Source organism: Eriocheir sinensis, chromosome 26 (assembly GCF_024679095.1).
Source record: "Eriocheir sinensis breed Jianghai 21 chromosome 26, ASM2467909v1, whole genome shotgun sequence".
NCBI lineage: Eukaryota > Metazoa > Arthropoda > Malacostraca > Decapoda > Varunidae > Eriocheir > Eriocheir sinensis.
Genome location: NC_066534.1, coordinates 7,428,520 through 7,445,650, shown reverse-complemented (window position 1 = coordinate 7,445,650; position 17,131 = coordinate 7,428,520). Strand labels below are relative to the sequence as shown.

The following is a 17,131-nucleotide window of genomic DNA, read 5'->3' as shown; positions in this document are numbered from 1 at the left end:
TGAAGTGTATCTGCCTAACTAAGCTGAAATGGCCATCTCCATCCGAGAAAAATAGCCACTTCGCATAAAACCGCAAATGAAAAATGGCAAGTTAAAGTAGAGGAAGAAGAGTTGTGTACGTACGTTGCGTGCGTATGTACGTGTCTGCCTGTGTGCTTGCTTTAACTGTGGATGTGAGTTACGTGCTAACAGAGCTGTCCTCTACCCTCAGCCGAGTGTGCCAGCCATGGGCAAGAAGTTTGCTTCCAGAAGAGAAGTTATTTTGTCTTTGATGAGTACGGCATGTCCCGAGATATGTTGACACTCACCATCAACGGATTCATCTTCTTCGCCATCCTCTGCCTCATCGACTCAGGCGTCTTCAGAAAACTAGGGTAAGGCTCACTGTTATGAGGACCTTCTTTGTTAATTTCTCGTTGCATTAATTCCTTCATTTTTTGTCTCATTTAAAGTTTTATTGCATCTTTTTCTTGATCTTCATTTATATAACATTTTGTAATGTTCCTTAAATTGAAAGGTTACAATATACACTATTCATTTTTTTTCGTTCCGTGCCACATACTAAACTTCCTTTAGATTATCGATATAATGAGACGATCTGAGACTTTCGTTCTCTTCAAGACCTGCTTCATCATTACCTTACACCCTGGCATCCCACGCAATCCTCCTGAGTTAATGATTTTTTTTCTGTCTCTTGATCTACTTTTTAAAAGAATCAGCATAGATTACTTATCAAGTCAAAAAGTGGGATTCACTTGTAAAATAAATATCGTAATGTTCTGAGGTTCATTCTTGGCTGGTTTTCCTTTCAGAATCTGGTCCTTTTATTTTTTTCTATACATCTGTACATTTCTGAAGCTTATATTCAGCTTTTCCTTTTAAACCGCCGCAGAGTAGAGATGCCAAACACTTCTCAACATCTTCAATTTGAATTGCAATACAAGTGATGACGATTTCCATTTTAGTGTTCTGCTGCGAGGTCTGTGTAAGAAAGCTGCGACTGCCCATGCTCCTGAGGTTCCCGCGGACGATGACGTGTTGGCCGAGATTGCCTTGGTGGAGAACCTAATGACTGGCGCGCCACTTGACCCGCTGCGCGAGGCAAGCTTGGTAGTGAGCAGCCTCTCCAAGACGTTCGTGAGCTCCCCTCGGCCAGCAGTCAATAACATCAGCTTTCACGTGGGTCGAGGAGAGTGTTTAGGGCTGCTTGGCGTTAATGGCGCCGGCAAGACCACCACCTTCAATATGCTGACTGGGGATGAAGTGCCCACCACCGGGGACGCCAGGATAGGCAGCACGTCCCTCAGGACCGACATAGGGAAGGTGAGGAGGGCTTTGTGTGGGGAAGGGGGGGAGTTACACCAGAGAAGGCAGTCAAAGGGAAAAAAACGGAAAGAAGGCCGCAGAAGCTGTTCCCCGAACGAAAAAGGGAAAGAATATAATAATTCAAAGAAAAAAAAACGGTTGGAAAAGGTGTTTTATACTTCCATATTGAAAGTGTTCAAATCACAGGAAGATGAAAAGGCAAACGAAGAAAGTCTGCTCCAGCGTTAGCCAGCGAAAGGGATGAAGGAACAGAGATGCTGGTTAACTATTGTATAAGGGATTTGGAGAGCATAAGGATGAGCGAGAGTATGAAGTCTTGTACAGCGAGACTGCAGGAGTGGTGATGGAATGCAGGAAAAGTCAATATGAAAATAGTGATATGATATAGGAGATGCCAAGGCCAAGAGAATATAAGGTCTCTTCAACCTCGTACCAGAATTCTCTTCTGCGCAGTGACGTCACGGGAATTCACTCAGTCCCGCCCACGGTCCCACCACACCAGTCTTCGCCTGACCTCTGGTGGGGATACAACACATTTGCTCCATTTTCTTATATTTCCATGGGTGACTTTAACATTTATGCTCCATTTTCTTTTATTTCGATGGGTGACTTAAGCATTTAGGATTAAGGAACTGAAGCAGTCACACAATTAATGGGCTAGAAGTCGGTACTGGGTAGAAGTGGTTAAGGTGTTACAGAGGGTGTCAGAGGGAGGACAGGTGAACTGTTCAATAGAGGATGATTGCGGCGAGTAAGAATATGTCCAAAAATACTTCGATAAGAAGTTTAGTCACACACACACACACACACACACACACACACACACACATATATATATATATATATATATATATAAATATATATATATATATATCTATATATATCTATATATATATATATATATACACACACACACACACACACAGTATATACGACATAGGAACATTCGTGGAGAGAGGGAATATAGATTGAAAAGCAAATAGTACGTACATAAAAATTATTATAATAGCAACAACAATGATAAATTGTAATAATAAAATAATAACAGTAATAATTACAATATTACTAGTAATTATAGTAATTGCACTGCTATTAATGATAATAATAATAATGAAAAAGTAATTAGTGTAGTTGTAATAATAATAATAATAATAATAATAATAATGAGAGAGAGAGAGAGAGAATAGTTTACGCTACAAAATCATCCGTTTTCTCTCGACGGCTTCCGCTGACGTCACCTGCTGACGTCACAACCCTGTGCACGGTTGGACCATCTCTTCTGTAGGCCGTGGGAGATGCAACATCGTGGCGGAATTTAGAGGTAGAGGAGAGTCAGAGATAGAAGGGGAGATGATGAGGCGAATAGCAATTAACTATACTCTGTCTAAAAGGGAACCCAGCCCCCGCACCCACCAATACATGCATGCGAAGCATTCTCCATAATAGGGCGAATAAAGCCCCGTTCACACTGTGCCGACTCTGGGCCACGACTACCCAAGACTCTAGGGTACACGAGGTCTTGGGTGTTGATGTGAAAGGGTCGGTCATGTCTTGAAAGAGGTCTAGAAACGGTCGTCGAATGCTGAGCGGACGTCGTGAGGGGAGTGTGGAGTCGTGAGGGTTAAGCCCCGTTCACACTGTGCCGACTCTGGTTCACGACAACCCAGCGACTTTTCCATTTGACAAGTTGGTTCCCACGCTCCAAGAAGGGGGGGGGGGGGGGAGGTTTTATTGGCGTCTTGATGTCTTGCCGACTGTCTGGGACATTCGGCGAACTAGATGCCAGCATGTCGTGCTAACCCTCACGACTCCAGACTCCCGTCACGACGTCGGCGCAGCATTCGGCAATAGTCTCGAGACCTCTTTCAAAACATGCCCGACCCTTTCATATCAACACCAAAGACCTCGTGTACCCTAGTCGTGGGTAGTCGTGGCCCAGAGTCGGCACAGTGTGAACGGGGCTTTAGCGCGAAAAAGTATTCCATGCTAAACTTTCACGACAAGAGTCGGCAAGGGTCTGGACCAACCGTCATTTCCGGTTGAGGTCTGAGGGAGGTCGGGGACAGTCGTCAAGACTGTCGTCAACAGTCTTGGCTTGTCTTGAGACAGTCGTGACGACTGTCGGGGCCATTTTTCAAATTTTTACCGTTTCCTGTCTGCACAGTCGTCGGTGCCGACTACTTAAGAATGATGAGGGACTGTCGTAATGACAGTCTTCGTCTAATGAAGGACGTTCGTGACGACTGTCGTCTCAGAAATATTGGGTAACACTGCCGCCATCAGGAAATTAATATTTTCATTTTGCAATCACAAGCACAACGACAACTTCTGGGCACGGTTACGTTTACTGTCACAAATTTGGGAGCCAGCACAGCACGCACGTACTCCTGCCTCTCTCTTGTGTTGAATGACACAACTAAATAGGATTGCCACCCTGAGGTCAGAAATATGTGGAATGCAACATCTCACTCTCCAATACGGAGTGGATCCATATTTAAAGGAACGGGTGGCAACCCTAAAATTTATCGAGCATGCAATGAATGACAGCTGCTGCACGCTGCTGGTGGAGTTTAGGGATGGGCAAGTACCGTTAATTTGAGTACCGGTAGTACCGGTAGTACCGGTACCGAAAACTCAGGTACCGTTAGTACCGGTACCAGTACCCGAAGGAGTGTTTTTTTATCTTAATGACTTCTGATGAAATTCCCAAATAAATTTCCTGTAAAGAAAACTCTCTCTCTCTCTCTCTCTCTCTCTCTCTCTCTCTCTCTCTCTCTCTCTCTCTCTCTCTCTCTCTCTCTCTGAATGAAGTGAATATTTATTTTTTCGAAAAAAAAAATAGCATGTATAGTTATTATGGATGTACTCGATCATAGTCTAATAACAATAACAATATTTATTAGCAACCTAAAAAAGAAAAAGAATCGGACATCAAGAATTATCCAGTAACTCCAATAAATAAATAAAATAATAAAATAATGGAAACGGGAGCTGTGATGGAAACGAAGAGCAGGACAAAATGGTGGGAACTTGGGGAGACGGTCAGCGAGGCAGTGACTCAGCGTCTCCACACAGGGCCCATACCGCGTGATACCACATGGAGGCGGGCGAGCGCCGAGCGTCACTAAGATCCAAACGGTACCGGTACTAGCGGCAATGCTCAGTGCCGAGTGATCATGACGCTTCCCGGCACCCGAGTGATCATGAGGCTTCGCGGCACCAGGTACCGGAACCGGGTGCCGCGAAGAATCGATTCTTCGCGGCACCCGGTACCGGTACCTGGTGCCGCGAAGCCTCATGATCACTCGGGTGCCGGGAAGCGTCATGATCACTCGGGTGCCGGGAAGCGTCATGATCACTCGGCACTGAGCATTGCCGCTAGTACCGGTACCGTTTGGATCTTAGTGACGCTCAGCGTTCCCCCGTCTCCATGTGGTATCACGCGGTATGGGCCCTGTGTGGAGACGCTGAGTCATTGCCTCGCTGACCGTCTCCCCAAGTTCCCACCATTTTGTCCTGCTTTCCGTTTCCATTACAGCTCCCGTTTCCATTATTTTATTATTTTATTTATTTATTGGAGCTACTGGATAATTCTTGATGTCCGATTCTTTTTCTTTTTTAGGTTGCTAATAAATATTGTTATTGTTATTAGACTATGATCGAGTACCCATATCACCGAGATATCCATTCACTGAGTGGTGATTCTCTCTCTCTCTCTCTCTCTCTCTCTCTCTCTCTCTCTCTCTCTCTCTCTCTCTCTCTCTCTCTCTCTGAATGAAGTGAATATTTATTTTTTCGATAAAAAAAATAGCATGTATAGTTATTATGGGTGTACTCGATCATAGTCTAATAAAAATAACAATATTTATTAGCAACCTAAAAAAAAATCGGACATGAAGAATTATCAATAAATCCAGTAAATAAATCCGAGCAATCTGGTACCGGTACCGAGGAATCTGGTACCGGTACTGTACCGTTTAGCTGGTACCGTTAGTACCGGTACTGGTACCGGTACCTGCCCACCCCTAGTGGAGGCAAGAGGGAGGGGGGAGGGACGTTACGTCGCGTATTTTACACGTATCTTAGGACGAACCTTGACAAATTTTACGGACTGGTTTTGTAATTAACCGAAACATGCGCTCACAACAATTTTAAGATATAGAAGTTTATCTTCTTGACCATTCAGACAACCAAATACGGAACAAACGTTCCGTAATGGTTCAAAACGGAACGCTACATTTCACAGAACGATTCCGTATTTTAAGAAACGCCTGGCAACCCTAGAAGTAGACACAACGTAGTCTCGGCCCATTATAGCCTATATACCCCAGGACTCATGAAGACGTCTACGGCCAAAATATCCTTTTAAAATTTTGGGTAGAATTTGGCCACAGTCGGCAAGGCTGTCGCCAAGACAGTCACGAAGACCGTCAGCCAATTCCTTGGCAACTGTTGGCCAGCTGGTCAGCCAACCAGTTGACAGGCAATCTGCAAGACTGTCGTCAAGACCGTTTGCGACTGTCGGTCAACCGGTCGGCAGATTCATGGTTGTCGTAGACATGGCGCCATTTCAAAAAATGACCGTTGACTCGTCTTGAGACTATTTTTTTTTTCTTTTACGTGTTAGCTTATAGCGCCGGCAGGCTTTCTTCAAGGGCCTGGTGGTCGGCCCCAGCCCGTCGTGATGCAGGCAAGTGTTTATAGTGGTGCCATTTATTCTTGGCTCATGCTGCCCCCCGGAGCTCATTCTTGATTCACTTGGACGGTTTCCTCTAGAGTCCGGGTTGATGGGTGGTCTTAAGGACAGCATGTGGGTAGTCTTAGGTCACTCGACGGTGACTGAAAAATCCCAGGTGGCGGATTCGAACCCGCATCGTCCAGAACGCGATGAATGCGGGGCCCGCACGCTAACCACTCAGCCACCGCCTCCCCAGCATGTCGCATGTCGCAGACATGCTGGCAGCTAGTTGGCCGAATGTCCCAGACAGTCGGCAATCATACTAGCCGACACCAAGACGCCCCCAAAAAACTCCCCCAATTCTTGGAGCGTGGGAGCCGACTTGTCAGATCCAAAAGTCGCTGGGTTGTCATGGCCCAGAGTCGGCACAGTGTGAACAGGGCTTAAGACCCTTGAATATTATTACCATCTAATATAAGAACATAAGAACATAAGAACATAAGAACGCAGGAGTCTACAAGAGGCCGGTAGGCCTATACGAGGCAGCTCCTTTAACCCTAAGCTCCCGTGTATCTAACCCCACCTAATATCGCTGTCCATGAATTTATCTAGTCTATTTTTGAATGTGACAATTGTATTGGCACTCACCACATGACTGCTAAGCCTATTCCACTCATCCACCACCCTGTTAGTAAACCAATTTTTGCCTATGTCCCTGTTGAATCTGAATTTATCCAGTTTAAACCCATTACTTCGTGTCCTACCCGGTTCTCTTACCAACATAACCTTATGAATGTCTCCCTTATTAAAGCCCTTCATCCATTTATAAACCTCGATCATGTCTCCACGCACCCTTCGCCTTTCTAGAGAATGCAAGTTTAACTGTTTGAGTCTTTCCTCGTATGGCAAGTTTCTCAACCCCTGAATCATCTTAGTCATCCTCCTCTGCACCGATTCTAACATTTTGATATCCATTCTATAGTAAGGTGACCAGAACTGAACTGCATAGTCAAGATGAGGTCTAACTAATGCTAAATATAGTTTGAGGAAGACTTCGGGGCTTCTGTTGCTTACGCTCCTTGAAATAAATCCCAGTACCCTATTAGCTCGATTTTTAGCTTGAATGCATTGTGCCCTTGGACGGAGATCAAAGCTCACTAAGACCCCTAAATCCCTCTCGCACCCAGACCTGCTTATGAGAGTCATTTAAGCAATAGTTATGTGAGGGGTTGTTCCTACCTACACTCAGAATACTGAATATGAGGAAAAGAATTGCTGGAGACGACACAAAACACCTAACCCCGAAGAAGCTGCTTTACCAAGAGCTGTGATGAGAAGTTTTCATTTGAGATTTTGAGTGTGTGTGTGTGTGTGTGTGTGTGTGTGAGAGAGAGAGAGAGAGAGAGAGAGAGAGAGAGAGAGAGAGAGAGAGAGAGAGAGAGAGAGAGAGAGAGAGAGAGAGAGAGAGAGAGAGAGAGAGAGAGAGAGAGAGAGAGTGTGTGTGTGTGTGTGTGTGTGTGTGTGTGTGTGTGTGTGTGTGTGTGTGTGTGTGTGTGTGTGTGTGTGTGTGTGTGTGTGTGTAATTTACCATGCTCTGATCACACGCTGGACTCGTGATTCCCAGCCAAATAGACTTGAAGCTCATGTGAAGTAAAACAAATTACTTTTTAAGCTAGTGCAGTAAGACGAACTTCAAGACTGATTAGATTAGGAGGAAAGCATCAGATAGAAGTCGTAAGGAGTGATGGCAAGGACCTCGCAGAGTTCCAGTTACTAATCGCCGTTGCGTTCTCTCCTTCCAGTTCGTGCAGCAGATCGGCTACTGTCCCCAGTTCGACGCCATGTTGGGGGAACTCACGGGGGAAGAAATGTTGACCCTGATGGGCCGTCTGCGAGGCATCAATGACTCAAGTTTACCGGCCTCCGTCAGTAAACTGATACACCTTTTAGGATTGAGTGAATGCGCGCAGCGGCCCTCCTCCACCTACTCCGGTGGAAATCCCGCAAGCTGTCCACAGCCATGGCCCTGATCGGGGAGCCCCCTCTGGTGTTCCTGGACGAGCCCACCTCCGGTGTAGACCCCACCTCCCGCCGCCGTGTGTGGGGGGCCGTCAGCCAGGCGGTGGCTGGGGGGCAAAGTGTGCTGCTCACGAGTCACTCTATGGAGGAGTGCGAGGCGCTCTGCTCCCGCATCATTATCATGTCGCGCGGGACGCTGCGCTGCGTCGGCACCTCGGGCCACCTCAAGGCCAAGTTCGGTCAAGGCTACAGCCTGCAGGTCAAGCTTAGGACACATGACCCCCGCCTGGAGGACGAGCGGCAGTACACAGCCTTCGTGGAGCAGCTCAGGGCCACCATTCACCTCCGTCTGCCTGGCACCGTGCTCATCGACCAACATAAGGTAACAGTCATCATGCACGTGATTATGGCACTGACTTTCTGTGTCGGGGAGGGGGCGAGGTGAATGGCCACATACTCTCTAAACCACGCCAGGTCGTAATATTGCCTCAGTTTCTGCCATGGTAATTTATTTAATTTCAGAGTTCACCTTCTATTCCTGTCCAAGCCTCTCCCTCCCTCTCTAGATATGCTCCTGCCCCAACATTGAACATACTTTCGCTCCTGACTTTGGTCTACTTCTTTTCGATTGGAGACCTACGTGTTCATGAACATGATGTACATATTTTCTAAATCTGAATATCCTAGACAAATACTTAGTCATTTCCTTTATTCAGAGATTCTTGCAAGGAACTATTTCTCCCGCAGGGCATGTTAGCCTTCAGAGTTTCTAAGCAAGTCTCGTGGAGTCACCTCTTCTCCGTGATGGAAGCGTTGAAAAGCGGCCATGAAGCGGTAAGTGACGGGGACAGCAACGCCATGGTGGAGCCGCTTGTGGAGGACTACGCTGCCTCCGACGCCTCCCTGGAGCAGGTGTTCCTGTCCTTCGCGCGAGAGAGTGTACCAAACAGCCCTATGCCCTCAGACTCTGCAGCATATATTACGCAGTTATGAGTTATTATTCCTGAAGACCAACGTTCCAATCATACGGCACCAGCTGGTAATTTTCAGCCATCGCCGAGTGGCGGAGGATTACCCACCTTGTGCCCAGATCATCAGTCAACTGTAACTCCAGCGGCCTCGACCAAAGGGAGTACGTAGGTCAGCGTGGGCCAGGCAAGGGATGTATCACAGCAGCCACATCAGACACAACGGGCTGGAGCCGACCACCAGCCTCTTCAAGGTAGCCAACCGGCACAATGGGCTGAAAATGAAAAAAATACACAACGGAATTAATAGACTTAGATTCTCTCTCTCTCTCTCTCTCTCTCTCTCTCTCTCTCTCTCTCTCTCTCTCTCTCTCTCTCTCTCTCTCTCTCTCTCTCTCTCTCTCTCTCTCCCCCCCTTCGTTACCAGTTCCTCGATGCTGTACACAGATTTACACACAATATTAATATAGCAATCATAAGTACGAATTCTTAACATTCGTGGATGAGGAGGGAGAAAGATGCTCCACTGGGCAGGCGTAGTAGAACATTATCTCATTCCTCCTCTCTCATTCTTCCTTCCGTCCAGCTATCAATGTCACGTTTCAAAGCTTTTACTTTCATTACTTTTATTCATAGAGAATGAGCTGAATGAAGTCGCAGGAACCTTGTAAAGGCAGCTGGCTTCATCTCCAAAGGAAAAGATAACAATTTAAAATGGGAAAACCAAAAAATGTATTTGATAAAACAATTTAAAAATGGAAAAACATGTATATACTCAGAATATATTTACATATAACATCAGCTTATTTTAGAACGGCTTAGAAAACTGAATAATGCCACAGTAATTTATAATGATCTGTGCTTTATATGCTTTCAGCTATTATAATGATACAATATTTACTAATGATCTGTTGTCGATTTAAGATGTTTTAAATGTTCCAATTTTAGCAATGATCTGCTTTTAACTTAGGATGACTTAGTACTACTTGAAGTATGAGTGGCACTGACGATTAAGATAACATTCAACAAGAGACCGTCAAGCAATATTTTTACATTGTATGCAACTCATTGTCTCATTTACCCTCATAATATATTATTTTCTCAAGCACTTTATTTGTATTAGTTAATTGTAACTTAATATCACGTTAGAGTTCAATGCAATGAATTCGAGTTTTCATAGAAATGTTGACGTAGATTTAAAATCATTTTTATCAGTTCTATAATTAAAAACATATTATGTACAATGGTTTAACAGATCCTTGATCATTCATGTTAGAAACAAAGGTCTGTATTTTCAAAATTGCCATTATCTAATTAATTCATACACACACACACACACACACACACACACACCGCTCCGCGGTGGCTCAATGGTAACGCTCTGCGCTGCCAGGCTTCCCAGTTTAGCAGGCGTAGGTTCGAGCCCTGCTCAGGTCAGGATTTTTCCACTGACAAGAAGCAGTTTCTATCCCTCCTTGAGCGAGGGAAATGGGGTGTGTGGTATGTAAAGGTTCCAGCAGTACCATGAGATCGACTAATAAGCCTTACTCTAATCGAGAGGGTACTTGCTGGCGATGATGATTCCAGCTCGTGATCAGGCCGTGGCTGAACTACACACACACACACACAAAAAAAAAAAAAAATTTACTTTATTTCAACAATGTATTCATAATTATGTGCATGTTCAGCTTAACTGAAACTACAAAATAAACCGATTATCATTATTATTACACACACACACACACACACACACACACACACACACACACACACGTTCTTTTTTACACTATTGAGACACTGCCACACACAAAAAAAGCAATGTAGTGAAAGAGGATGCATTTTTTCTGGCAAGTACCTGATAACAATGGACAGGTGTGGTGTGAGCGGCAGACAGACGCCCACTCCGCACACAGGTGAGATGAAAGCAGAGAAGGCTATCGAACAGTGTTTTCATTATGCTGTACTGGTTAATAACTAAGGATATTTACAGCGCCAGAGAGGCTGTATTTATACGAGTGTAGCCGAGAAGGAGACATGGAGAGCCACCTTCCGCCCGCCTGTCTGCACACGTGTCTGCCCTGTTACGAGCAGCGGTGGTGAGGAAGGTAAGGGAATGGGACGGGGACAGAAGAGTGTGAGAGGCAGTAAAAGCTGATCGAGGTTATTCGTTGTTTGCGGATGAAGAAAAAAATATTGCGTAGAAGCTTTTTATCAAACACCTACGAAAAGTTCAGGATGAGTTCACACAGACCCCAAGCAACACACACACACACACACACACACACACACACACACACACACACACACAGATACAGCCCTATTGATAAACATAAATCACCATCCCCCACACCACCACCACCTTGAATCCACTGATTTATACTCCACGATGGGAAGGACGGGTTCATTCCATGTGTGTTTATGTGTGTGTGTGTGTGTGTGTGTGTGTGTGTGTGTGTGTGTGTGTGTGTGTGTGTGTGTGTGTGTTAGCTGTCTAGCTTCGTCATTTGTTCAATATTTCTTTCATCTGTGCTTTCCCTTTTCATCTGTGCTTTCCTTTCTGTTGTCTCTCCATAATTATACTTGTTCCTACGTCTATCTGCATTAAAGGATGTATTTAAATGTGTATATGTATGTATGTATGTATGTATGCTTGTATGTTTGTTTATATGTATGTATGCATGTATGTATGTATGTACGTATGTATGCTTGTATGTTTGTTTATATGTATGTATGCATGTATGTATGTATGTATGTATGTATGTAAGTATGTATGTATGTATGTATATGTAGGTTGGTAGGTAGGTAGGTAGGTAGGTATGTGTCTGTTTGAATGCATGTATGAATGTATGTATGTATGTATGTATTTATATATGTATGTATGTATTTGATAGATGTGTGTGTATTCGATCTCCTTTTAAACTATGAAGGAATGAAGGAATTATTGAAAGAAAACAGAAGGCATTATCATACTGGTTCATTAAAGTGAGCTTTCCAATGCTTCGATCAATATGAACCAAAAAACTCGAAAAGCGTCCTGTAAGTTCCATCTCTTCACCTGAGGCATGGCAGGCAAGTTTGCGCCACCAGGACGCATGGACGATTGTTGTTTTTGGATCATCTACCATTCCCAAGTTTCCCCAGGTCCTCATTTATTGGATAACCTTCAAAGACAGTAAAGCAGTCAAAATAACTCTTCTGGTACGTCTACGGTTCGATCATATTTCACTCGTTCAGCACAGAGAGGCTGTTGAACCCACCAGTGCAGCACAACAAGGCACCCCGCTACTTAACCCTGGAATGCAAACATTGGGTGAAATTTACCGCAGCTTTTTGTCTCCCCTCTGTTTACGTACAAGTGATAAGGAAGGGTACGCAGCTGCCCTTCCACGTATTCTCAGTTCCCCATACCCCCTTGCCGTGAGAGGTAGTGGGTATTTTCTTTCTCCCATATTTTGAGTATTACTTATGATTGTGGTCAGTCTTGCTGCAGTTCGACTGTCAACAGGTGCCTTCAGATCATCCCCTATATCAAGCCTTTTAATTGATGCAGAAGTGCCACCATTAGACTTGCAGAGAGATGGCCATCTAATCAAGTACTGGTACAGACTACTATACGTCAACCTAACAACCCTGCCTACACCGTTGCCATAGACACTAAAGTAGACATAACATACAGAAACAAGCTTATCCTACCTCGCCCCTTTGGTTTCCGTGTCCGGAATGTCATTGGGGACCTTTCACTACCATACTTCCCAATAGCAGTTTACCAGGTACCCCCCATCACACCGCGGGAGTTCCCAAACACACAGTTCTGCTGGTATATTAACTTTAAAAAAGCAAGCATCCCGACGACTACTGCTCGACAGCTTTTCCTGTCTCACTCAGCTAGTCACGCCACCTCTGTACCAGTATACACGGACGGCTCCAAATCCGATGCTGGCGTTGGATTTGGAGCTGTCTTTCCAGACTTTTCCCGTTCTGGAACTTTGCCTGCTATCGCCTCAATTTTTACCGCAGAGCTATCTGCCATTCTTTTAGCAACTCGCACCATTTTTTCTCTATCTGTCGATACTTATACTTTTTACACTGATTCACAGGCAGCCCTGACCGCAATAGAAGATTTTAGGAGCACCCACCCTATCATTTAAGATATTTTTAGCTGGCTAGTTTTAGCAAAAAGGCGTGGGCATCAGGTGACCTTGTGCTGGGTACCTGCCCACGTCTCTGTGCGTGGTAATGAGGAGGCCGATGACGTGGCACGGGCCGCTGCTTCTCGCTCTCCCTTACAGTGCGCTCTTCCACTCAAGGACTTGTACCCCACCGTGCGGTCTGCACTCCAGAGTGTGTGGCAGCGCAGGTGGGCGGCTGTAACTGCCACAACAAAGATGGGGAAGTAACAACCAGGGCTGTGCGTCCCATGTCGTACTCCCATATAAGAAGTCGTAAGAGGGAGACTGTCCTGGCCCGCCTTAGGGTGGGTCACACAAGATACACACATGGCTTTCTCATGTCCCGGGGAGTTCAGCCCTACTGTGATGACTGTTTGGTCCCCCTGACTGTTCGGCACTTGCTGGTCGAGTACCCCAGTCTGGGGGAACTGCGAGAGCGGTACCTCCCCTGGTGTCGAGGTGGAGATGGGAGTTTCTCTCTCTCTCTGGTGCTGGGGGAGAAGGCATTCTTCCCGGGACATGTCGTTTATGGCTTCATACAGGAAGCTGGCGTCCTCAACCTCCTGTGTGTGTTTTTATTGGCCTTTTATAGTTGTATTTTACCATGGTTTAATTTTTAACTGGTTTTATATAGTTTTATCACGTTTTTAATTTTAAGCTTATGTAGTTTTATAAGGTAATTAATTTGTATTAGATTCGGCGCCAAATGACCCCGATGTTGCGGCGCCAAGAACGACCGCCCTAATAATCATCATCACCCAGTTTCATTTCACTCATAGAGGCTGGGTTGCCATATCTTTGTTTCTCATACGAAGAGCTAGAGTAAGGCACATACGAAGTGTTGGTTCTCAAAACGGGATTGGGTTTGGGTTTCCGTACACCTTCAGCATCATATTCGAGGATGTTTTTGCCCCTGCTGTATGTGGGGACATTGGTGGTGTTGTCGTCGCCTTTGACATTTTTTACGCCGTAGTACCTTTGATGGTTACTTTTGATCTTTTTGTACAGGTTTTCAGCTACCCTTGGGTCTTTTAGATTAACCAACCCATGCTTAGAGAACAATTGCATCCCGTAATCTTTCCACTTCTCTCTCCAGAGCCCTTGGCCACCTTTCAACTCGAAAGTGTTTGTATCCCTCTCGCTGCCATATTTTTCTTGAGCAGCAACGGTGATCTTGTATGACTCTCTAGATGAACTACTCTTTTCGTCTCCAAACACCATACCCCTCAACCTATTTGCGGCATTGATCATGGCGTCCGGGATGAGTTTGGCATCCGACATTATTAGTGGTATTAGCCATATCATTAATAGACAAGTCAGTACCACAACCACCAATATGATGATCGTGTCCCATATTCTAGTCTTTTTGGTACTAGTCTCTGCCATACTATCAACAACAACAACAACAAAGTTAGTGTAGGGAAGGGAAAAATTCAACCCATTTTTAAGCCAACCGAATTTTTTTATTTCACAGACCATTGTCAAACACATCCCCCTCACCATCATCATCCATTTCGCTATCGCCGTCAGATACAGTCGTAGAAGACGATTCAGTCACCGTTTTATCAGCTTCTTCGCCAACTACCAGCAGCTTTTTGTTGTTAGTATTGTGCTCAGCATCCTCATCTCCGTTAGTGGTAGTAGTAGTCTTCTTCTTCTTGGCGGCGGCAGCAGCAGCAGTCTTTGTGGTCGTCTCAGTCTCGTTGTTGTCTTCTTCTTCTTCTTCTTCATCATCGTCATCATCATCGCTGTCGTCCAACGATAGAGTTTCTGTCTTACATCCAAAGTTGCGTTTCATATCCTTGGCAAAGTTGATTGTATGTGCTGCTGTTTTGGGCCGTTTCTTGGATGGTTCCGAGGCTGAATTCTCCACGCTCCTTTTCTTACTGTTGGTCATCTCTTCACCACCAGCCTTCATCATCTTCTTACTACTGTCGTCGTCGCTGCTGCTGTTGCTGCTGTTTTCATCAGACTGTGGTTTCCCACTCTTGATGAAGGCCAATATCTTAGCCATGGCATCAGCGTTCACTGCAGTTATATCTTTGTACTCGGATTCGTTGCCATCCTCATCTACATCATCTTGGTTGTATTCTTCTAGTTGGATGGTCTTTTTGTTAGAGTTGGTCCGGACAGTGTCAGAGTGGATGAACGACAAGATCACAAACACCACCATCTTGTTGATGTTGAATTTGGTCATGCCAGAGCCAGACGATGCATTCTTCATCCCATAGAATCCACTCGGTGTGTACGCTATGTGAGACATCAAGCAAGTGTTGATCCCGATAGCGTAGGCTGCGTTCTGTTTCTTGGCCATACTGTTGGTGAACTTCTTCACTAGAGTTTCTGTTGTATCAGACCACCCACTACCGAAGAATTTCTCTTCAGATTCGTTCTCCATAAAGTAAATGGAAAGCAACTTTGTGATTTCCTTAACATTCTTCTGCAGCTTACAGAACAGTTTTGACGACATCGCGTCGCTGGGGTTCTTGAAGACCTCCATCATGGAAGTAGAGAGGTTGCTGTAGCAATTAGCAATGTACGACAACTTACTGTACACCTCTCGAAGCGACATGTTTTCGGCCAGGCAACGCTTCATCATGTCCTGGCAAGGCTCAACACAAAGTTCTTGACGAAATTCTCTGCCGACTTTAGATCCACATTCTGGGAGTTCAACAACGACATCTTGTCTTTTCCCTTCAAGATTTCTTCAAAGTTCAGATTGTTCGAACTACCCTTGGGGATGTACACGTTGTGGGCACGCCTCTTCATGTTGTGTACTCCTTCGGATGTGGACTTGACGGGGAATGTGAAGAAACAAGAGCTGGGGAAGTGGATGTTCTGGCCACGACCACAGTTGTCGGGCTGGCAGAGATTACTCGAAATGTTACGATTCGAGGAATCAAAGTTGGTTGTGATGTAGTGACAAACTTGTGTACCTTGCTCCTAATACTGGACTTGCTGTTGCCGCCACCACCACCACCATTCGACATGGAGTTAGTAGAGGCACCACCCTCACCATCGTCGTTACAGTCAACATCCTTCCCATCATCATCATCATCGTATTCCTCATCTTCGTTGTCTCCACCAGAGATCGAAGAGGGATCCAATTTGCTGTCGGGGTTGAGGTGCAAAGCCTCAATGACCTGCTCGACGATGGCGTTGATGTCTTCCTGATTTTCCCTGTTGTCCATTGTTGTGATTTTTTGGTGGTAGGTTTGAAGAGTGGATGGTAAAAAAAGAGGCTTGTGTGCCACTTCGAGCTTACTGTTTCCACTGCAACTCCTTTAGCCTTTGGAGTGTTGAATTCAATTGACTATACTGGGTTCAGTGGGCCCCATTTATACCACTCATGGGCTGCTGCTGCTGCTTCTGTTGCTGTGTGTATGGTTGGGCAGTATCAGCAAATTTCCGGTTTAGTGTTATCAGTGATAACATTCAAGTTTAGGATTTTTGTTCAAAGTTGTCCCGCTTACTCTTCTCGGACTTGGTGACAGCCTTTCTGATCCTTTTCGCCAACGAACTATTCACAACGTCTAGTTGAGGGTCTTCGTACCTGACGGAATCGGTCCCACCACCCGATATTGATCGCACAGCTTGTAGAGATTGTGATTGGGGTGTCATCTGCCGAGTTAGTGGGTAGGCGTTGGTGTTAAACTGGTCAGTGAATGGGAAGAAGGTTTCGTCTTCTCCAGTACAGTAGACCGGGTTGATACCGTAGTGTCTAACTAACAGTCCCTCCTTGAAATTGCGAGTTTTAGGGATGACGATCACCACCATTCGGTACGTGTCGTCTCTCAACCTGAACCCTGAACGTGGCCGACAAGGTAAGTGGTTTTCTGACGAACGGTCTCCAACAGTTCTCGAACCCTCTTGTCAACATACCCTCGGCGGCCACTTGTCCACTCTCGAACGATTTCATGTTGGGAGTCGATATCCTGTAGTTGTGTAACATCCGATAGGGTGGCTGTCTA

General features: G+C 45.3%; 1 protein-coding gene across 1 annotated transcript in view; it reads left to right on the top strand.

The window, feature by feature from the left end:
* The window catches only part of LOC127003731 (ATP-binding cassette sub-family A member 17-like), a 28,737-nt gene extending 18,637 nt beyond the window's left edge, over positions 1 to 10,100 (top strand). Inside the window, 5 exon segments of the mRNA XM_050870691.1 lie at positions 212 to 374; positions 966 to 1,323; positions 7,807 to 8,002; positions 8,005 to 8,405; positions 8,771 to 10,100. Coding sequence (XP_050726648.1) covers positions 212 to 374; positions 966 to 1,323; positions 7,807 to 8,002; positions 8,005 to 8,405; positions 8,771 to 9,016 — 1,364 coding nt within the window. The 3' untranslated portion in view covers positions 9,017 to 10,100.
* Positions 10,101 to 17,131: the final 7,031 nt, after the last annotated feature.